Raw genomic sequence first — 23123 nt, 5'->3', positions numbered from 1 at the left:
TCTAATAATATATTTACTGGCCTTTTTTCCAATAATTTCTGTCATAGATTGCAGGAGAGATGCTCTAATTTTGATAAAGGAAAAAATCAGATTTTACTAGCTAATAGAAATCAAGCTAAATCTTCAAAAATTTAACATTTAATATCATATATTTAATGTTTCATTACCTGAAGAATTCTCCCCTCCCCTGATAACAATACTGAGGCCTAATTTTAGGGACCCAGGACAGAATAACTGTTTTTCCTTCAATTATTATTAACCCTTTCCCTGCACTTTCTGAGCTGCAAGTCCTATACTTTTTCTCCATGGTGGAACCTTAACTGAACACACTGAACAGCAGAGCAGCTTGTGAGAGGAATGAAGGTAGCTGAATTGCTTGCAAAATGGTGAAATGTATTCTGCTTGAACTAAAGGATGCTAATATAATTTAGAATGAAACCTGTCATCTTTGCAAGTAAAATTCATTTTTTGCTGAGGAGGTGGGTTATATAATATCACCTAACAAAGCACAAGAAATTGTATTACAAAGAATAAGCTTCTATTAGAGTGTAATCCTGCAAGCTGTTAATGCTCTGGCATTCAAGCAAATCACTTCAGCATGTAATGAACTTTAACTATAAGCAGTCCCTGTTAAACCCACAGGCTTTCACCTCGCTCCCAGCTACAATGCTCAGTGCTGAACAGGAGAGAGCAAGCTCTGGAGATGAAGTTTAAAAAGACAATTTAGGTTTTGTGACTGAAAAGCTGATTTTAGGCACCTGGGTAGTAGAGTAGAATTTATTGACCTGGACCAAAAACAGTGACTTAAAAATGTGATGGCTCCCATTGTTAGCGTTGAGCAGGGACTGGCCAATAAAATGCAGATAGAGGTTCATATTCAGCATAAAGCAGCTGGAAATAACTCAATTATGTCAAAGAAAGCCTAAAAGGCTGGATGGGAAGTCCTCCTCCAAAGTTAGGGTGCAACTCTACCTTCTAGCACCTGGGATATTTAACCCTGAATTATCCTTTTCCCCTTCTTCAATAAGCACAAGCAGATGCACAACACACACAAACTCACAAAAAAACCAAAACACCCCCTTACACACACACACCCACACCCAAAACCAAACCAAAAAAAACCCCCACAACCCAGAAAACCCCAGGAATGAGCTGGGAGAAAGATGTTTAATTCTAAAACATTTCTAAGGGGATGAGATCATGCATTGGGTGTTAAGTACTGATGTTCCAAGCTCAGCTTTCTCTCTGGCTCTGAGCTGGCAGTGATTTGGGACTATAAGAATGAAAGCTCATCTCTACAAATCCTAGGTAAAAACTAATGCTTAAAGCAACTACTGCATCTACCCACGCCTGTGGAAAAATTCTGAGTACATATAATTTTATATCTTTGATGGATAAATTTTGTTCATGGCTCATTAAGTACAGCTAAGTATAAGAAAGCCAGAGATAAAACCACCACGATATTGCTGAAGTTCAATAATGAAAGTGCTCCCTACAAAAACTCCACTACGAATAAGAAAAAACAATTAACAGGCTATCTACACCTGCTGCTACATTAGAAAAATACTTACAGCTCAATTTCTTTATAAATATGTGGAGGCAGTGTACAGTGCATGAGGTTTTGCCACTCTTCTGCTGTACAAACACTATGGTAGGACAGCTTCTCCATCGTTACACGGTAAATACACTCTGAATGACGAATTCTGTGGTACATCTGAAAAAGTAAAGGCATCCATGAATGTGGAATTCTGATAGAGAAAAAAAATTACTTCCTGTATTCAAACAGTGATTATTACAATACACATCTGCAGAAATGATAGTGCTTTTGGATGGGCAACTTCACGCATTAGAAAAGCGACAGATTACCCTGAATTCAGTAATGCTGGGAAACCTCTTCATCTACTCAGGCAAACATCTAAGGCTTAGCTGACTTTTAATTGCATGTGAGCTCTCCCAAGAAAAACAACCCAAGGTCAGGAGTCAAAAACAGAGCTAAATCCCTTGCAAAATTCTGACAGAAAACCTATAACAGGACACAATTCATATTTTCTGCCACTGTATGAATTCTATTAATTGGTACAAATTACTGCTTTCTAGGCACAGTAAAAAGTATGTGGGATGTTTATCATAACCACATTACTACTCAGTATGAAAAATAAGTACAGATAATTACTGAGAGGTTCAGACACGGCATGGTTTGCAAACAAATGAGGACATAATGTACTAGTTAAAAAATCCTCTGGAGTTGTACACCCTGAATGGCAACATTCACCATCTAAAAGTAGTGAACTCACACACCTGAGTGTGCATAGTCCCAGGTGTAATTTATATACATGCCACTCTACCTGCCTTGATCCAAGTGAAACAACTTGAGGCACCTCAAAGTAATAAAATTTGCTGTCCCAGTGTACCACTGGGATGCTATTGGTAAAATTAATTAATGTAAATCACCAGGCTTAACTGGCATTGCAGTTTATCTTATCTCCCACGAATATAACTCAGTTCTTCTGCACTGCATTTTTACTGAATTTATTATTTTACTAAATTTTTATACTTGTACAGTAATGATCATTATATTGATTATGTTTCCTACAAGCATAATAAATTATGAGATGATAAAGGGTTTTAGGACAAAAATAGCTACCGACTCTTATCTAAAAGCATGGATAATTATAAGTATACACCACAGCATATAAGTGTAGAAATTGATCTTTGAGTATTAAGAATATGGAATTGAGAGAATATATAGCATATTTCCATTTCTCAATTAAATTTATAAAACGTAATCTGAATTTATAAAAGTAAATAAGAATCATATTTTTTAGTGGAAAAGGGAAGGCAGATATCATACACATTTCAGAGCTTGCTCTCAGTTTAGCTACACGAAATTAATATATCCACAGTATGGCTGTTTCAAATGAAATCCCTATCATCCTCTTAAAATAGAATTACTCACCAAGGAATACAGCATTAATTCAATAAAATAGACTTACAAATCATTTTAATAAGCTGTAACATCAAAATACTTAAGTATTCTCATTATAACTTACAAAACTGTAAATAAAACTTACATTAGCACAGTGTAAGGCTAAAGCACAAAAGACTGCAAACATTTTAAAGTTGTTCTCATCAGTTTTAGAGAAGGCACTTCCACTTATTTTGTTCACCATCTGCACAACACCTATTACACTTCCTCGGCTCACAATAGGCATGCACAGGATATTTCTGGTTGTGTAGCCTGTGTAGAGGTCTACTTCTCTAAAGGAGAAAGAGAAAAGAGTTAATATCAATGGGTATCTATTCCTTGATTCTCAGAAATGTATTGATGTACAATATACTTAATCATTTTAAAGTAGACCTAATTAGTACCTGCAAGAATTTCACCCTCAAAACCCTCAAATATTTTTATCTACTGTGCCATACTAATAAAGAACTTTTTAATCCTTTATTCTTCATTTGCAAGACAAAGAATTAATACTGCCTCAAACAAAGAGTTAAAGAACATTTGGGCATCCTTAGGCATGCTATTTGTTAGTGAACTGTTTTTCTCCCATGAAACAAATGAGATTGCAGGGAGACTGATAATGAAACTTGGCAACAGTATAACTAAATTTTTCTCCATTATACTAATATTTGATAAAAATACTTTTATTTGTATCTTAAAAGTATCTCTGACGGCTAAAGCATTTAATAAACATCTATAATTACCTCCTCATCAGAGGACTATAGCTCCATGAATGAATCTCAATATGAAATGTAAGTAATTTTATGTAAAAGGTTTGATGAGCCATCTTCCCCTCCAATGAAGAGCATCCTACCTGTTAAAGCGTGGGTCTGCATAGGCATCAGGGATGTTAAGGACTTCTCCTGTTCTTGCCACTTGACCAGCTATTCCTTTTTCTATAGAAAATCTGGAGAAAATAAAAATGTGTATTAGCCAAAATATAGAAAACACATTTTTCTAGTGGAGTCTGTCTTGGGCGTTCCCAAGTAATGGGTGCTCCCAACCAGCGCCATTTTCTTGCTTTGAGGAGAAAAATCTTACAACAGCTAGTAGCACATAATAAAACAAAAAGCACATCCTAACAGATACTTTCTGAAAACATTTTATATAGCTATATAGTTTAATACAAAACATGACACAACATTACCATTTCAGTGACAAAAAAATCAAAATCTTCTATAACCCATGGGGTTATCCCTAACAAACATAACATTTGTACAGAACTCAGACTTGTGTTTACATTTAAAAGATATTGATTTTATTATGACTTTTACATATCCATTGCTTCTTTAGACACAACAAAGGCAACATGGAACTTGTTTCTTTGGGTGGCATATGTGTGTGGATTTGGTAACAAACTTTTGGAAAAGGACCAGTGGAAATTTCATAGCTGAACAGGATATGGATTTTCCACGGGAATGACTAGCCTCTTTCATGACAATCAAACAATGCTACTGGTCCCCTAATCACCACAAGGAAGTTAAACACAACAAATACAATCCTAAGGTGTATCACAAAAATCTGTAGGTCTGTCTTGTGAGTAAATAGTTTTCAATATTTCGACATTAAGCAGTTATGACATAAAAGTAAATGATAATTTATGGAGAAAAACACGTAAAGAGAATCATATGTGGAACGCTTTGAAGTCTAAATGTACCCTGATAGTACCCTGGTGCCTGGTATTGAAGTTAGCGATAAAGCTGTCAGGATTTCACCCTGCAGACCTGACTTTAAGTTAGATTTTTCTCTTGCTTCTTATGATAGGTACATCACATCAGCTTAAGACTCCTTCCTGATGACTCATGCAGTGTCACTTTCTTACAGATATTTAAGTTGCACTTCACTTCCAGTATACAGTACTTGTGAAATGGCTCACACCCTTGCACTTAGAATCAACATTTCCATAACATACAGAGAAGACAGAAAGATATAAGCAAGAGAAACAATTATCACGAAGGAGTATGAAAGTGCATGTTAAAGCAGGCCATCTTCGTTAATTTACACCACCTCCTTGCTTGTCAGTACGCAAATTGCACCAATTTTTATTCATTCCATTCTCACTCACACAATGGTAAGTGGGAGTAAATTTGTCTAAAGGAGTCTTAGTGAAGACATGAATCACATCTCATATTGGCCCAGAACTTTAAAAGTGCAAGGAGGAAATGAAAAAACTTCTGATAATAATCAACGCTGAATATTTTAGGAAAATCTTAGTACAGGATAAATAGTCACAAAATTCTTTACTTTCAAGAAGCTGAAATCCTGAAACCTGTATGTCTTTGAAAATCTTAGTGTGGATCTATTAGGGATTCATAATATTTGAAAAGTGAAAACCACTATATTTACTTTGCTGTTTAGCCTCTTTCATTTAGAAAGTGCATAAGTGTAAAAAATTAGGTAGCTGTGACACGAAGCAGAAATATATGTAACTTTTAGTCAGAGAATCTTTTCTACTCATTACCAGACAATATACATTTTCAAATTCACCACTTTAAGCATTGTTCAGTAACACAATTAATTGAAAGTTTGACAATCTAAATTCACACGAGGAAAGTAAAATCAAATTACTGAGGTTGAAATCTTCAAAGTGAATGACCAATCCATACTCAATTCCACATTTGCCTAATCCATCCATAAGAAATACAAATTGTGATTTCCTTGCTTTGGATGTTCTGGAATCGCACAAATTTTAATTCCTCTTGGGAACCCTCTTGGGAAAAAAAGTCCCAAACTGGCAGACTATGGATTAGGTGCACTATTACCTGCACCTTTACCTACCTCAGAACACCTCTGTTTTTTTCCCAACATGATTTCCAAAAGGACCGCCTCCGGAAGACGGCATTTCCAGGAGTGACGTTATAGCTTCAGAGACGCTGTTTCGATGGCACTGCAATGTCATTCCCAGAAGTACTACCTTCTGGAGGCGGGTCCTGGTGGGAATGATATCACAGTATGACAAGTATTGTCAGGGTACCTGCAGATAGGCACAGAAACTGGGTAATAAAATGCCTGCACTTCCATAGTTATAATGAAACTGCACTCTTCTGCTAGCTGTTCTTACCTTATTTCTTTGGTCTTCTTGAAGACAGGTTTTCCATCATTTTCTTCTCCAATATCAAAAAGATCTGAATACAGCTCCTTATTTTTGTGGTCAACCTGGAAGAGTGCACACCTATCTGCATTCACCAGGTTTTTTGCATATATCTACAGACAGAAAACAAAACTAGAGTTAACGGTCATGAGTTGGATTATCTCCAGTCAATTATCTGATAAAAATATACATCCCTGTATGATAAAAGTTTTGAGAAGCTGTCCAGTATGGAAATCTGTTTGAAGGAGCAATCTTTTAGAATACAATTCAAAAGTAAAATCTTGAGTTCAATATTTTCTCTGTAAATTTGAGTGTTTTCCTCGAGAAATGCAGGAATATCTTCAGAGACTTGAATGTTTCCCCCACAAAAATAGGCTTTCCTGTTTAATTGTTTTTCAAGGCTTTCCAAAATAGTACCTTTCTTCCCTCTATGTTCAGATACTATTCACCTTAACCTGATTTTAAGTAGATAAGCTAGAACAAGACCTAACAACAATTTTGGGTTTTTGCCTTCATTGTCAATGTAAATATATTGGTATTGAATATCCAGCAAAAGACAGACATAACAGAGAGTGTAGAGTTTGCTTCTAAAAAAAGTAAGTCTGCCTGTAAAAAACAGTGACCAACTGATCCTTGGGCATCCCTTCCAAGTCAGAAATATTTTGTGACCCTGTGATTTTGTCATTAGAGGTATCATTACGGATTGTCCTATGCAGAGGGACAGGAAATGGCTGTAGCCTCCTGATGTCAGGGCCAGTACTTGCACAAGAGCTGAGACTTAGAAATTGTGCATGAACTAACCAAAGCCCAAAGGTACCAACCACAGCCAAGGAAGTACCACAGTACAGCAACAGATTTTCATGGTCTCTATCTTTGAACCAACTAGTTTTATCTCAGCAAAAATAACTCCCAGAAGCACTGATTGTCAGAACAGAATCTTGTCTTGGGAACACAGCAACTCTTCACTGAAGTATTTCCCAGACATACAATAGTCTTTCTGAGAAAAAGAGGGAAAAGTGAGACAAAAATCAAACAAGGATCAGTGTGTTAAGATGCCAATACATAGGCACAAGAACTGTCTCTATCCAATTCAGATAGGTCTCCTGTGTTTCTTATTTGCTCAAAAAGTACAGTAACTGCATGGTGGAGTAGGATCTGAGGTGGATCTCTCCACTTTTTATATAATACCTACCTAGTCATTCAGCTACAGAAAGAGGCTAACAAAATTGTGGCGTGCAATGCATGCAGTTGGTATGTTTTAAGGATTCATTAGACTTCCATACGAATGATCTTCCCCACCCCTTCTCTCTTGTCTTCCAAAAATAGAAACAAAACAATTAAGTATTTCATTTCACACTAATGCAGATGGACAAATATTCAGCAGGAAAAAAACCCGTATGAGATGAAAAATCATTAACTGGGAGACTCTAATTCTATGCCATTGGAGGGGAGCTGCACAGATACCATCTAGCCCAAGTCCAGAACTTGGAGGGCCCTCCCATACAGACTGAATCTGTGTTCAGGAAGATTCTGTTGTTGTCTACTCCATTTACTCCATCAGAACAGAAAAGTCAGGGAGACTGCAATCTTAGAGGTAAGATTCGTGCATTTTTTCCTCCTTAGAGCATTAAGAAATATAAAGACCTTAACCACTTGGATTGCTTATTGTTTTGCTCAAAAGAGAGTGAACAGAAACTGTGAAAAGGACAAGGGGTCCAGCAAATGCTTCTATTCAGATACTGTATCAGATTTCTTTGTAAAATCTACAGCACAGTGTTGATTTTATACAATTAATCTTTTGTGGTTTAATGCATATGACTCAAGATCTTACCTTGGTCATGACTCATGCTTTTCAAAAATGATTACTTAAACAGTACTAATTGAGAAATAGTTAATGGGATGAGAGAGTTTTACTTCTAGAAATCCCTTGCTCAAATCCTGAGCAGTGGTTGAAAGAGAATATCAGTAGAAAAAGTATGTTCTGCACTGTCAGTAGGGAAGCCAGGGACCACCCTTCGCATAAGCTGCTTGTAACTACTCAAGTAGAAGGGCAAGAAAATTTCTAAGGCAACTTGAAATTTTACCTCCCTTCCTTGCATTCACATTCAAAAACACCTTTATGTCACTAGCTTTGCTCAGAGATTTTGATGAAAATAAAAAAAATGAAAATAATTGAAAGAAACACACAAAATTTTTCTTTAGTATTGCAGGAATAAATCAAACCACAGGTGCAATCACCGAAGGGCAAAGTAGTGAGAAGAAATTTCCAGTTTCTCAGAAGAAACTGAGTTCTGGTATTTTCTCACAGTGAGATACAGAATAAAAGCATGAAGCATAAAAGCACGCTAAAAGCATGCTCCCATAAAGTGGCAATAAATGTACAAACTCATAATTCAGCTAATTGGCTCAAGAAAGAGACAACAGATACAGCTTTAAAGGAAGCTGAGTCTGAAACATCATGCAGGTTAAAACACAGAATCATGATGCAGCCAAGTGTTGGAAAAGATGATGAAAGAGTAAGCACATTTTACTGCCAATTGTGTTTTTCACCAGATCTCTATTCACAGGGAAGAAGAGTGAAGAATATCAATATTTGTTCTCATTGCCATATGTTATGTTGTACCAGTTCTTTTAAATGCTAAGCTATTTTTAAAAGGTTCATTTAAATTGGAAAAGTCAATGTTGAGAAATGTGTCCTATGTGCAGAATTCTTGACTGTGTACTAACTAGAATAACACAAACACGGCAGAATATTTTCCATTACTAATTCACGTTTCTAAATAAAACCACTTTATTGTTGGTTGTGTTCTAACATCACTGTCTTTGAATAATCTAGCTAAGAATATCACTTTGAATACTGGGGCATGCATCAGAGCACTGTTGAAAAGTAAGTTTTTGAACGTGCAAATTTTAAACAATGGTAATCACAGACCTGATTCAGGTTTACACTTAGGAAAAAGAACTGCAGAATGCAATGAATGTGCATAAAGCTAAAAAGCATCATTCACATAACAGTCAAGATGTTATAAACAGCCAGTTCACCCACATTTGTTAACACTATTCAGGAAATAATTCTGAACTCAAAATTGATTTAGAAACTCATAAACTACTTCTGAACAGTGCTTTAAGTCATTAAATAGTTATTTCAATGGGAAGAACTAACCACTTGGCTTTAGTGGTTTCTATAAAACATTGACTGACTGTCACTGTAGTTATGGGTGTAGTTTTCCAAGGTCTTACACATTCAACAACTGGAAAAAAAAACCCAGGAGTAATTTTTAAACTCTACGCCCTGCTACAGGCAGTAGCTTCTTTAGCAGTGTTTTGTAGCATGTAGCAAATGGAATTTAGAAGAAGGAATCAATATAACATGCTGAAATAAAAAGAAAACTAGAAGCCTTTCTGTTACAGTTTTCAAACTTTCTCAGAACACAATAGTAACTATTTAGTTCAGACACAGTCCTGTTTCATTCCTTGTGAAAGCTGTGAACAGAAGTTGTTGCAAAAATGACAAATCAAGCCATCCTTCACCACCTCTTCTGCATAGACATGTTTATACTGTTTGTATCATGTATTCATGACAAACAGCTCATATATCTCAAAAACATAATGTCTTCAATGGAAGGAGAATGAAGGGCTTTAATACCTACAACTAATAAACTTAGAGGTGAAAAAGACAACTTACCATTATATGTTCAAGTAGAGAATCTATTGCAACTATATTATCAAAATATGTTCTGCAGAGAAAGAGAAGTCAGTAAACATTGGAATTTAGTCAAACACTTCTAAAATTAGTGTCAGAGGCTCTTGTTTCACTACAGCTTAACATGGAGCCAGAAAAGGTGAGGACAAACCACTGCACCTTGAAAATCACTGACTGGCTTGCTACAGCACAAGGGAATTAAGAAATGGCCTAAGCTCTGTTCCCTTGAGCCATTATTCTACAGAATTGAGAATATTCTTTATTATACATAGAATTTTCTCTGTAGAAAATGGAAAAGACTACCAAATATTGCCTGCTGTGAACTGAATAGGCTCCTGCTGAGCAATACCAAGAATGCATCAAAATGCTTTGGCACCTCTAACACACCGAAAATTTTATAAGTAGAAAAAGAAAAGCAGTAGAAAATAAAAACAACAACAAATTCTTTTAAAATGTCAAAAAATGGCTAAAACCATGTCATATTATCTAATCCTTAACACTAGTTAAAAGGCAACTATTTAAGAAACTCTTAATGAGTTTTCTCTGTGAACACCAGTTGAAGTTGAAGAAAGGGAATGATCTTGTAACTTAGAAAATAAAAAAGAATTTGAAAAAAAATCTCAGTTTCACAGCAAAGTGGTAACTGTTCAAGGACAGTCAAGAACATTGAAAGATAAAGGTCAAACTTATTAGTAAAAGAAGTCTAAACCTTCCACATGCCGAGTATTAATAACCCTCGGATTACAATGTTCCCAGCAGACAAAAGGCATTGTCCTGTGGCCTTGAATATACACACAGCTCAGTTCTGTTTGGGTCTAGTGGAAAGGAGATACAAAATACACTGGTCTGACATCGTCCGGGGCATGAGGAGGTGGAGCACTGAATACTCTGCCCTTTCTGAAATGTCACAGAACATGTCCCAGTGACATTGCACACTAACAATTTCCTCACTGACAAGGAAATTCTCCTTCCATGTTAGAAAAGATACAGACCACTTCCGAGAGGAGACTAATTATTTTCTTGCTGATACAAGTCTGTGCCTATGTGAAGTTCATAAAGATATTATTAAATTATATCCAGTTTTGTGCCTTAAAATACAAACTTTCTTCATTGAAACTAAAAAGCTCTAGCAAATGATAATGCTTTATAAGAATTATTCTTTTACAGAAAGGCATAATAACCATTTGCAGTACTTATTATCTTAAAAACTTTAAACAATTTCAAAATTCTTTAAAACAATCTCAGTACTCTGCCAGTTGAAGAAAAAATTACCAGTCCATAAATCTGGATAGATTAATATAGTTTTTTGGTAAATTAGTTCAGTATGGGTGTTAGCAACATGAAAGCACTCTGGAAAGGAATATAATGGTGCAAGACTTGGTAAGAGTGCCCTTTGGGAGACATGCTCTGAATTATGTTGAAATTAGAACAAAAAGGTCATCCTGAGGAAAAAGTTCGGAAAAACATCTGGATACAACCAGCTTGCCCTCCTTACAAGGGGCAGACTCCTCCCTGTAGTTTATTACTCTCCCTTCCAGCTGGGTCAGCTTGGCTGCCTACATTCCTGAGCAATGGCATAGGAATCTGGGACATTCTCTAATCTCATCAGTTTGAGAATTGTTCATCAAGACCCACAGAAGTGTTTGCAGCAAAAATACAAGACGTTTCATTTTTCCACAGTATCATCACTACTTTGTGATGCACTTTGAAATTTTTCTACCAACTGGTTTCATAAAACACTGTTAAGCACTCCAGACTGATTTACCAAAAGTACAGCTCTGGTTTATCTTTTAATTTATTGGTTATCTTTGCTATTTGAAGATTCTTATAGCAGTGACAAACAAAAAGAGATGAAGGAAGAGCAGATCACCTAAGACACTAAACTGATTTTGCAAGTGTAAGCTCAAGCTTTCACACTCTTTCCTTTCTGTGCTTTCAAATTAATCTTGCCTTATAGTGACAAGAAATTAAAAGCAAACATATTACATGCAATAAAAGTCTTTGAAAATTAAAACAGATACTTCAGAAAATGTACGGGAAGAGCAACCACGTGGCATCCCTGGTTCTTCAAGGATTTAACTCTGAAGTGAAGATATTTATGAATACATGCTTTCATGTTCAAAAAATTGTTGGGAGAATAGGGGAGACTGAAGCACACTAAAAAGTTTCTGTAAAGTCCTCTCAAGCCTTCTAAAATTGCCATGAGACACCAAGCCTATTTTCCACTTCTTGAAAGATAGCCAGATTTAACTCTGACAGAAGAGGGGAGAAAAAAAAGAGGGAAAAAACCCCAGTAAAAGATCACAAGAATAAACAAATTCTGTAAGGTATAAATGAATGTGACATTTTCATCTGCACCACCAACACCAAAAAAATTATGAAAGGTATACACCATTGCCACACATACCACTTTTTCTCATCCCTGTGCTGAAGTTTGCTCACGCTCTGAAGTGTGCTTTTGCACCTGCTTGTGAGCTACAGTGAGTAGCTTCCACTACTGCTATTGAGTGAACACAGGTAATTTGGAAGAGCCACGCTAGAAAAGCTCATCAAAAACTCATGAGATTATCTTGCAAATCACACTTACTTCGATACATCAAGCAAGAAGTCATTCAGTTCAGTCTGCTTGGCAAGGCCCCGGCACACCTGGAAGCACAGATCATAGAACCATTTGCTCCAGAACACTGATGCCACAGGGAAACTGAAGTCCCATCCCTTTAATTTGTATGAAAAAAACCACCAGTACTTTTGTGTGTGTGTGTGTGTGTGTGTGTGTGTGTGTACAGACATATATTACATACCTGCTACAACACAGTATAAAATTAAAGCTGAATTTGTGCTCTGGGTTTCAATCTTAGCTATCTAGCTGCTGAGTTAAAACTGCGAAACACAAGTAAAATCTTTCCTAAGACTCACTTAAAGCTGTTGGTTTTTACACTTGTTCATGCTGTCTCAAAGGCTGTCACTGACTGCGATTATGGAATGAACATTTCCTTATCCAGACCCTCAGATTTTCTGAGAATGTCAAATATTTTGTTTCCCTTCTCCCTTACCACATTTTTGCCACTTTTTTCCAGGCTGCAAAGTAGCATATAGACACAACTGTAGTCTGACATCAGACAAGTTTAACTAAGCTAAGCAGCAGATGATATATGCTCAACTTAGGGAGAAATTAGCATGAATATGAATACAGAAAATAGTATGCATACTTCTTTTTAGAAGCAAAATGTTAGATTAAGCAAAGCTTTCAACTTGTATTTTTACTTCACAGATTTGCATACTCAGTATATGAAGCACAACTGTACATCTGTATATTACTAGAGCAAGCACTGAGGCCAAAAGCAAAACAAACCTCTACTGCTTGTACATTTTACACTCATGAAAGTATCACTTCAAACTAGTAATATCTTTCATCTGTGCAATGTAGATACAAAATGCCAAATCAACACTCTTGCATTCTTCTCGTGCTAAAACACTTGGGAAAAGCAAGCCTTCTGCTGAGAAGAACAAAGAGAAATAAAAATGGACAAGCTTGAACTTAACTTTCCCTGTTGTCTTTTGTTAGATGTGAAAGACTTCTCAATCAAGGAGAGAGTAATTCTTACATAGGTGAAGATGCAACTGCATGCAATTGCAATTCTACTAGTGTACAATAGTCTGTGCCAGCTAATTCTGCCTAGATGGGAATGACCACCCCAAAGTCAGTGACTTCCAGCACAGAAGCAGAAAAGATTAAAGAGAAAAAAGATACAAGAGAAAAGCAGGAAGCTTTCTGCATGTCTTCTGACAAGTGTGTGAAAGACACCTTGAAAAAAAGAACGTCATGAATTTCCTCCTGGGAGTTGACAGAAGAATCTATTTTAGCATCTTCTCTGAGTTAACAGAATATGTTTAGTTTCAGTGTTACCATCCTCTGCTGGCTGAAGTAACAAAACCTATTAGCAAAGCTGCTGGGGTTTGCTAGAGCAGCTTGACACTGAAGCTCCATTAGGCACCCAGCTAGGGACAGCATGAAGCATCCTTAGTGGCAGTAGTTACAGGACCATGAAGCAGCTACTGGGGATGGCTTAAAATAGGCTTTGCTAGCAACACTTCATAATTTCAAACCGAATACCAAAGCAGGAGGAAAGCAACCAGTTAGCCTAGCAGTTGCCTTTCTACAAGAAAAAGAAAATAATGCAATCCTGCAAAGTTGTTATGATAAATCTGCTTTAATCATTATTTCTCTACTTTGTTCAAATTTCTTTCCTTTAGTACAAATATTTTTTTGTTATTTGGTCCATGATTGCAAGTGAGGAAAACTAGTTCAAAAAACACCAAAAATGTTAGCATATTTTTCCAGGTTCACGGAAGGGGCTCTAATCAATGCTTAAGCAATAACCTCCAGTTAAATCTGATCACAGTCCATGCTCCGACTAAATACATTCTGGAAGACAAGATACACAATAAAAAAAAATGAAAAACCACTCACACTTACTTGTACTTGATGTATTGCTACAGAAGCCCATGCAAGATTTGCTGTTGCAACCTGCAACAAAAAAGAAGAAACTCTTTCTGAAGAAACCTTGAAAACTGCACATCAGTGACAAGCCTCTTTTCTCTATCTACCTACTAAGTAAATTGACTGAGCTGTTTTAGACAGTCAGGCAGTAACAATTTAAGGGAAGACAGTTATTTTGCAAAAGTCTCAATGTACTTGCAAGTGTTTCAATTTTAGAGCTTACCAATGGTTTTCAGAAGCAGAATTGGGCACCCATCAGCTCAAAAACACAAGATGAAAACAAACATCTCATAAGCCGAGGGCTTTAAAAATTACATTGTTGAAAGGCATCTGCCATAGAAAAAAAATATGCCTTAACAGCTTTCTGGGGCTGTATCTCTTCAGCAATAGCTACTTCCAGCTGTAAACAGGCACTGCTTCTCTCATGATTGTTTTGGTGGCAGAAGAACCAGACCTGATCCCTCAGCTCAAGTGTTTGAAGTATGACAGTTTCCAGGCAACATTTCAAACAAATGTCATGTAAACTGCAGCTAACTATGGTGTGCTACCATGCATAATCTCCTGTCCTTGAAGCACAGGAGCTTTATAGGAACACAGGGAACAGAAGCACAAGAGGTCAGCTTTTGCGTGCCCCCCTCAAGGTATTATTTATTATATATTTTTAAACAGAACACTTTGCACATGTCATAAAAATTGCAAATACCATCCAAAGGCTTTCTGAAATCTGAAAATGAAAAGAATGCTTTGGAAAATTCAGAAAGTGACCTTAAAATATTTTTAATTTACTAATAACATACTTTCATTTAGCAGCCAGTCTTTTCCAAGTGGAACATTCATAAACTTTAGCTACAGAAGTTATTTCATACAACATAAAACATTCATATTTTCATAAAACAATGCATGCGTGAGATTTATCTGAATTGTAGATTGATTAATGTAATATGACAATTTAAAAAATTAAACACATTCTGTGTTGGCTGCAGAATTAATGAAGCCTGGTTTTGTATGAATGCCTGTTCTTTGTTCTCTGAACAAGGACAGTGGCACCACCACACTAATCTAGTTCCCTACCCTGACCTCTGTCTACTGGTGAAAAAAAACAAGGTATGACAACAAGCTGAAGTGGCATTAACTACCCAACTAATATACACATGTAAACATCAGATGAATGACAGAGTACTTAGCTTACTGATAAACAAAATATACACTTGGCAAATACTTCTGCTGCTTTCCTTCTTTGGCAGGACTAGTTTTAGTATCTCTTGCCTGAATACCTCATGTCCTTTCCACACAAATAATTCCTGTTCAGTACAGCTGAACTGCACCATGGTGGATCTCATACCACTGTCGAGACAACACACCTGGCTAGAACTCACTCAATTTTGTCTCAACTGTGTGTTCAGGTTCCCTTCTCTGGGGGATGGCACAGAGAAGAAATTCATCTTTACATCAGAGACATCTTAATGGGACATAACAGGGATCCTCACCCTGATATGAGAGCAAAGATGCCCTTTGAACACCTTTAGTACAGCAACAGCCTTTGCAACACCTGCTCCATTGTCAAATCCATTGGTATTTGGCTAACAGCTCCTTACTTCAGATTGACAAATGGACTTGTATGGATAACACAGCTACACAGGACTTATATGAACAGAGTAATGCATGCAGAACAGTCATGGAAAGGGGAAGATGGGTATGAATGAGAATTTCTAGACAGGGAAGCATAAGAAGTTAAAAAAAGCAGAGGAGAACTTTGTGAGCATCACCTAGACTGGCAGGTCATCCAGGTACCAGCACTTCTGTACACAGTTTCTAAGGGCATCTAAATCAGGAGACAAAGGACAGTGATCCTGGCAACTCACAGAGATGGGACAGGCTAGAGAGAGACAAAAGCTGTCAGCTCCTAAAAGCTAAAGAAAAGCCTGACCCAAAACCAGCACATGGTTGTCAACCTAGAAAGCAACCAGGAGACCACAAAGACTGGGCAGACAGCATCCCTTGTCCTTCTGTTGCAAGGAATTCTGGAGGGACTGCCTGGATACCTGGAACTGGAAATATCACCTAGACAGACACATCTTGGTGCTGGAGAGCATGTGGCAGTAAAAACATGGATGCAAAGATCAGAAACCTCTTTTGCTTCACGTTCGATTTAAAGAAAAATCTCTTTCTCCTCCTGTGAAACCCAGCACTGAGACTTGATAAAGTGTTGCTGTAACATTGCAACACCCTGTTTTATGATAGGGCTCATTACTTGAGAAGCCACACCAAAGAGTAAACTAAAATATTAATAATTTTTTAAATCTTTCCATAATGTAAAGCAAAGCTGTACTGGAAAGTTAAGATTGAGACTCAGGATAACTGAGCCTTGTCTTTTTTTATACAAAATGATTTTGGGTTTTGATGTTTTATTTACACTTATATTTCATTTACCTGCCCTATGTTAACTTCTTTAACAACTCTGTATTGAGTTTATTATCAATAAGGAAACTTTGAATCTGTTTATCCACAGAAGAAAACAAGGTAAAATTCTTGATGTGGCCCTGTACTTGTCTATTTTACCTCCTCTGACTGAAAATTCAAATCACCACCTATTTTCTTTTTAATAAGAACAAAATCAAGCATGGAAAAGATACAAACTCACGAGAAGAGTGAGAGGGGGAAGTTTGGAGTGGGGGAGGGATGGAAGTCCTGACCAAGGGGGGGAAGAGGGCAAAGGCTGCACACGAGCTCACCTCTTGGTGACTGTGGTGGAAGGCTTCTTTGCCCCAGTGACGGTAAAGCTCCAGGATACCAATCAGGTCACCAATTGCTGTGACAATTGGCAAACACAGAACAGATTGGATACGGGTCCCCGACTCCAGCCCAGTACCTTTGGGAAATCGCTCATCCTAGAAAATGCAAATGCAATCTGATAAAATGTAATATCTGATAAAGCATTAACAGCAAAGACACACTGATGTTTTCCTCCTCCTCCTCCTATCTGAGCAAATCTGCAGGAAAATCACAAAAGTCACTAAAACTCATGTCTCAGCCTAATTTCTACACAGCAGTAAGACGTCTACTAAGAAATGTAATTTTGAAGTCTCAGCATTAATTTACATATCCAGATAACCTTATTGATGTAAGGCCAGAATTAGCTGTGATGTTACACTCAGCTTTGAGTTTGTTTATATAATACTTTATTCTCACAGGCAGAAAAGATGGCACTTGATTGCTAATGCCAGTCCAGATTAAATAAAAACTCAAACAAGCAACACTACCACTTCAACATCCTTCCCTCCAAAAAACCCCAAAGAATTTGTAATCACAAAGTGGACTGCTCAGATCTCAATATTAAAGAGCAGACAACAGTGCTTGCAAGAAAATAAAAATTGAAACTTGAGGCTAAGGTTTTAGGTTATACAGTTATAATCCTCAACCAACTCTTGCAGAGGGAAATGCATTCCCAAAAAAATTACACATGAGAGTAAGCATCTTCTTCCTTTTCTTACACATCCTGAATAAACTGGTACAAAAGACACAGAAACAAATGTTAAAATAACTCTACCAGCTGCTATATATGGTGCAAATACCTAACTTTCAATCCTCATAGAGAATGTTCAAGGCTTTATGGCTTCACTTCCCCATGCAGGAAAGCTCAGGCAGACCTAAGAAAGCACTTGGATGCTACAGTCTGTAAGGCAGTCACCACCCAGTGCCAAGTGTGCAAGACCCACCTCGTTGCACATCAGTCCTTCAGTACCTGATTCATACCAGATGTTCCCTGCAGGCTGTGCTTAGGCAAGACAGACACCCCTTCAAGGCTGATCAAAATCTCTCACTTCTCAAAGAAAACAGCAAGTAATCTCTACCTTAATTACTAAGATGACAATCAATTTGAACAAATGACAGACAAAAGAGAGTGGGAAGCACTTTGAAACACGAGCCTTCTGCTTTCTCTTTTTAGTTCTGTCCTCCCACAAAAAAAGGGCTGGCAAGTCTACCTGCACGCGCTTCCCTTTCACTGCTGAGAAGCTTCTAAAATCACACAAAGGCAAACCATCTCACCAAAATGAATCTTGCTCTTTGGCCAATGAATCACAAATATTAAAGCAACAAAAAGGTTCAAAACTCCTCCTCACTAACCCCATGGCTTTAGTAAGAATGCAAAATCAAAATACAGAACTCTTGCATGTAAGGATATCATGATATTAATTGGAAATTACCAGTAATAATTTAAACCCTTAATTTAACTGAAAAAACATTTCAATACATAAAATCTTAATAGTCCAGAGTGTGTAGAAAGCACTGACTATTACTACAGGGAAAGCAGTTTCTGCCTTTTGGTTTTGTGGTTCTGTTTAAATGTACTCACATTAGGCATCTGGTATTTGCTTATAGCCCAGGTTTGCCCAACTAAGGTAATACCATTTTTAGCAAATAATTTTGTTAAAAGTAGAGACATCAATGTCCTTTTTTTTTTTTTTTTTTTTGCCACAGTATCCAAAATTGTTATTCTGTACTTGAAAAGATAGGAAACACTGAAAAGAGAAGAAAATGTAAACTTCCTTGGTGCTCTCATAACCAAATAATCATAAAGTGCTCACACAAAGTAGAGCATAAATACCAATTTCATAAAACATCATAGATGCAACTAAAGGATGATGTGTTTAAAGAAAAAGGACAGACATACAGAGTGCCAAGAATTATCAGAATATCACCTCTGGAACTTCCAACTCCTGTTACAGAAAAAGGCTTGACTTTTGATATCAGTCACATTACTGCACTTTTCACGCAGACCTACTGATACTATCAGTATTCTAGCTTTACATTAGAGTATGCAGAGATAAAAATCCTCCCTAATAACCAGAATTATAACTGACATTCTTGTCCGTGTGAGCCCTGTATTAAAATTAAATCAAATTTTCAAATTGATTTAAAATCAAGTCAAATTTGATTGACTATATGAAAGTATTCTTGTTTGGGGTTAATATTTCAAGACCAATAGGACAGGAGTTTTGATTGGTTGTTTTTTCTAAGTGACTGTGGTTCCATCATGTCCTTTACCTGACAACCAAAAAAAGGTAAACTAACCCAAACCCAAAGTGAAAAAAACCCCAAAACTTTGAAACAAGAAATAAATGAAATATTCTGAAGTTATTCCATCAGCTAATCCAAACTCAGATTTACTTTCCTGGTATCAGGACAGATGTAAATGTATCATGAAACGTTCATCTCAATAAACATTTCAGCATCAAAACATTCATTCTAAGAACATGCTGCAATATGTCATTAGGAAGAGAAAGCTTTTTACCCCCAGAATATCTTCTACTAACAACGTTTTTCTGGATCTGGCTACATAAGCAGATACAGTAGTGCCATGTGCAATGGGCCCTGCAGGAATGAGTCGTGGGTGTCCTTCCTTAGCTCCTGGTGGCGTAAATACACACAGACTCTAGTTAGAAAGAAAAAAAAAAAGAGAAAGAAAGAAAAAAAAGGCAATTAGAAAGCATGATTACTTTTACAGTTATGTAGAACAGACTTCTACAGTTATGTAGAAAAAGTAGATAATGTAGAGAAACACGGCTTTCGACAATGAAAAGTAGCTGAATAAACTCCACTTAATTCTTCTGAAATATTAGAAAACCTCATTCTAAAGTCATCCAGGTAACTCCTGGACAACTCCTGTGGAGCACAGTGGATGACTTAAGTCACTTATTATTTATATCAGGGAAGGATTGCATTTACTTTGAACACATAATACACAGCATACAAACTCACACAAGAAAACATTACCTTGTAAGAAAAACATTACCTTGATTTTTTTATCTAGGATGCACTTATTTATAGCAACAGAAAATACACAAAAAGTAGAGATAATAGTTGAATTTCTTGTTATATAACACCAGAGATAGATGACAATGCCACACTACAATGTATTAGTAACATTCCTCTTAAGAATGGCCACAGGTTGTGCTGCTGATTAATTTCCCTCTTAAAATTTGCTTTCATTAAGGCTGCAATCAGACAGGAACTGTTTCCTAGCATGGATTATTACAGGTGAAATTTGCATACAAAAATTCAGCATCTACTATCAGCTATAGAAAATGAAATGATGATACGAGGTGCATCCTCTCATAATTCTCCCTTCTTTACAAACATGCATGGTCTGTGATAAAGAACTAGTACTAAACAATTCCAAAAAAGCCCCATTGAACTCTTCAGAAACTAAAGAGATGCAATATAATGCACCATATGAAGGTACTCCTGCAGTGATGAAGATTGTTAGCTGTAATGGATTACCAGCATGTTGGAAGGAGAAAGTTGGGACTTTATGCTGAGGGGGAAAAATGGCCAATTAAAAGTATGAAATTTGTAGGCAAAACAAGATTGAATCCATCCAAGAAGAATCAGTAGTCCAAAAATTAGGGAATTTAGTAAGCTCAAAAGAAAAACATTCAAAATTCTGACAGAATCACTGAGTACTTTTTTCTTAAGCAGAAAGTCAGTCCCGAAAAATTCAGCAAGACAAGAAAGTGAGTTTTCCATCCAGTAATTCATTTGCTAATATGTGGAATAGATGAAAATTAAACTTAAAAATAATAAGAAAATAAAAAATAATCTTAAAAATAAAAAATGTCTTAAAAATAATAAGAAAATCAAGCTGTCCCAAACTATTTTAGCACTGACAAGTGATTTTTTCAGTTGGAAGGAAAGCTGCTTCTTCCATGGACTAGCTGCTGAATATTCCCATTATTTGCTCCATTTTGATGTCATGCATTACAGTACAAGCACAAGAAATCATGAACTTTTCTGTTTATTCTTATCCTAAACTTGAAATTCTCCAAACCCATTTATGCTCACAGCATCTTCTTGTGACCTCTAGAAGTAAGATACACTTGAAAAGTCAGAATGTTTACTTTCCATATGAATTGCAAGAATGAAATTAGAAAAAAAAAAGCAAAATCCAAACCATCAGTAACTATCAAATCAATACATTGAATCTGCCAGAACAAGCCTACTCAATCTACCAGAATAAAAAGCTTCATTTACTCTTACTTGTTTATAATCTAATAAAGATACATATAATTTTTAGATAAAAATTTAGTTTCACAGCTGCTTGCCTTCATAAGTTTCAGTTCATGTTTTTACATGCACTTAAATAGAATGAAAAAGAACATTTTACATAACATAGCCAAGAAAAGCACACCATGATCTAAAAAAAAAAAAAGTACATTATTCTAATAAAACTGAAGAAACCACAGATCGTTCTTTATTTAGATCAGTGTTCTAGTATAAAATATTTTTAAAAAAATAAAAAAGGTGGTAAAATATAAAGAGCATAGAAATACTGAAATACATATCATAGTCTGATCTGCTTATACTATATGCTTAAGATTTACTATTTAAAATACACTCTTATAATAGGAAAAGTAACACTGAAAAGGTGTTCCTGTTGCAGAGTACTGCAAAATGTAGAGATGCAACAGAATGTTAATAGTCTGATTAAAGTAGTCCAAGTAGTGGAATGAGTCCAAATCAACAGGACATCAGAGAGCAAAGCTGGTTTTGCTGAAGATGCCAGAGAATAACTCTTTTTATTCACACCTTCTTCTAAGTTTCAGATACATTTGATTATTTTTGTAAGCTATCAATGCATTACATTTAGTAAAGTAACTGTGCTATTTAAATTATGTGTATAAAATGTGCTTTTCACACTCATCTCCTGAGTCATGCCCAGCCCTAATCATAATACAATGCACAAATCTTTCTCTTCTCAGAAAGAGCTTCTAAAAACAAGAAAAAAAATGGAAGAAAACCAAACAACCACTTGCACCAGAAAACAAAGAATTCACTTCTCCCACACCTTCAGTGGCCAAAAACCTGTGCTGACATTATCAAGTACTGCCTGCTAAGGCTGCTTCCACCAGCACAGTCTTTCCTGTGTCCTTGTGTCTCATTTTGTCTGGCAAACCCCTCTGTTGCTAACACAATGAAGTACTGCTGTGAACAAGTTTCCCTACGCTGGAAAATGTTTGTGAACATTATTTTACTTCCAGCTTCTGCAAAAAAAAAAAAGAGTTCTGCAGAAGCAATCCCATTCTGCTTCTAAGGAAAGTTGCAAACCTGTGGCTAAGGGGTCACTGATTGAGAAACTCTTCTAAGTACCCAACAGGTTCTAAATTTGCCACTGCTCCTGCTGACTGCAGAGGTAGAAATGACTGTGCAGAAGAATTGATAATCTTATCCTAAGCATGCAGCACTATCAAAAAGAAAGTCAATTTTTCTCCTAACCATATATGAGCTGAAATTAATCCATAAGCTTCTACCATTCCACACTGACTTTATACATACACCAGATAAATTGCTGTGTTTGTGTGTGCCATATTTGATGAATTTAAATCTGAATGAGTTTAAATGTTTATTGCCAATTAATTATGTAGAAGTGTCTCGAATAGAAGCCATCAATGGCAAGGTCAGCCAAACAAAACACAGTAAACTGTGCTCTGCTCTACTATGGCATGTTACTGAAATAATCTCTGAGACACCCCACAGACACAGCTCTATGGGACTCTCTAAAATTAACACTGTCAAAAACCAGCAGGTTTTTCACATAACCTATCCAGCTCACTTTTTTTTTTCTCTTAAGAAAATACTTATGAAATGTACTGCAGTAATGATAAAATTTGGAGGACACCTACTTTCTTCTAACTGTGAACTCCAGCTTTCTTTTTGTTTGCAAACGTACATCCCAATATTCTTTCACTAGCTCAAAAGGTAACTAGAATTGTTTCCATACAGACATCAGATATGTTGCATACAGCTTCACAAGTAAATTAAGAAA

General features: G+C 36.4%; 1 protein-coding gene across 4 annotated transcripts in view; it reads right to left on the bottom strand.

Annotated features, from left to right (window-relative positions):
- Nucleotides 1-23123, bottom strand: part of PDE10A (phosphodiesterase 10A) — a 167787-nt gene that overhangs the window by 23571 nt on the left and 121093 nt on the right. Inside the window, exons 6-14 of one of the 4 annotated variants that reach the window (XM_059841257.1) lie at nt 19593-19733; nt 17032-17187; nt 14270-14326; nt 12386-12444; nt 9781-9832; nt 6066-6208; nt 3819-3911; nt 3072-3258; nt 1572-1714 (exon numbers count right to left, since the gene is read on the bottom strand). In XM_059841257.1, the coding sequence (XP_059697240.1) occupies nt 1572-1714; nt 3072-3258; nt 3819-3911; nt 6066-6208; nt 9781-9832; nt 12386-12444; nt 14270-14326; nt 17032-17187; nt 19593-19733 (1031 nt within the window). The remainder of the gene's footprint in view (nt 1-1571; nt 1715-3071; nt 3259-3818; nt 3912-6065; nt 6209-9780; nt 9833-12385; nt 12445-14269; nt 14327-17031; nt 17188-19592; nt 19734-23123) is intronic. The other 3 variants (XM_059841259.1, XM_059841258.1, XM_059841260.1) reach the window with 3 other exon arrangements.

Source organism: Haemorhous mexicanus, chromosome 3 (assembly GCF_027477595.1).
Source record: "Haemorhous mexicanus isolate bHaeMex1 chromosome 3, bHaeMex1.pri, whole genome shotgun sequence".
Classification (NCBI taxonomy): domain Eukaryota; kingdom Metazoa; phylum Chordata; class Aves; order Passeriformes; family Fringillidae; genus Haemorhous; species Haemorhous mexicanus.
The sequence above is the reverse complement of the archived record's forward strand: the minus strand, read 5'-3'. Positions and strand labels throughout refer to the sequence as shown.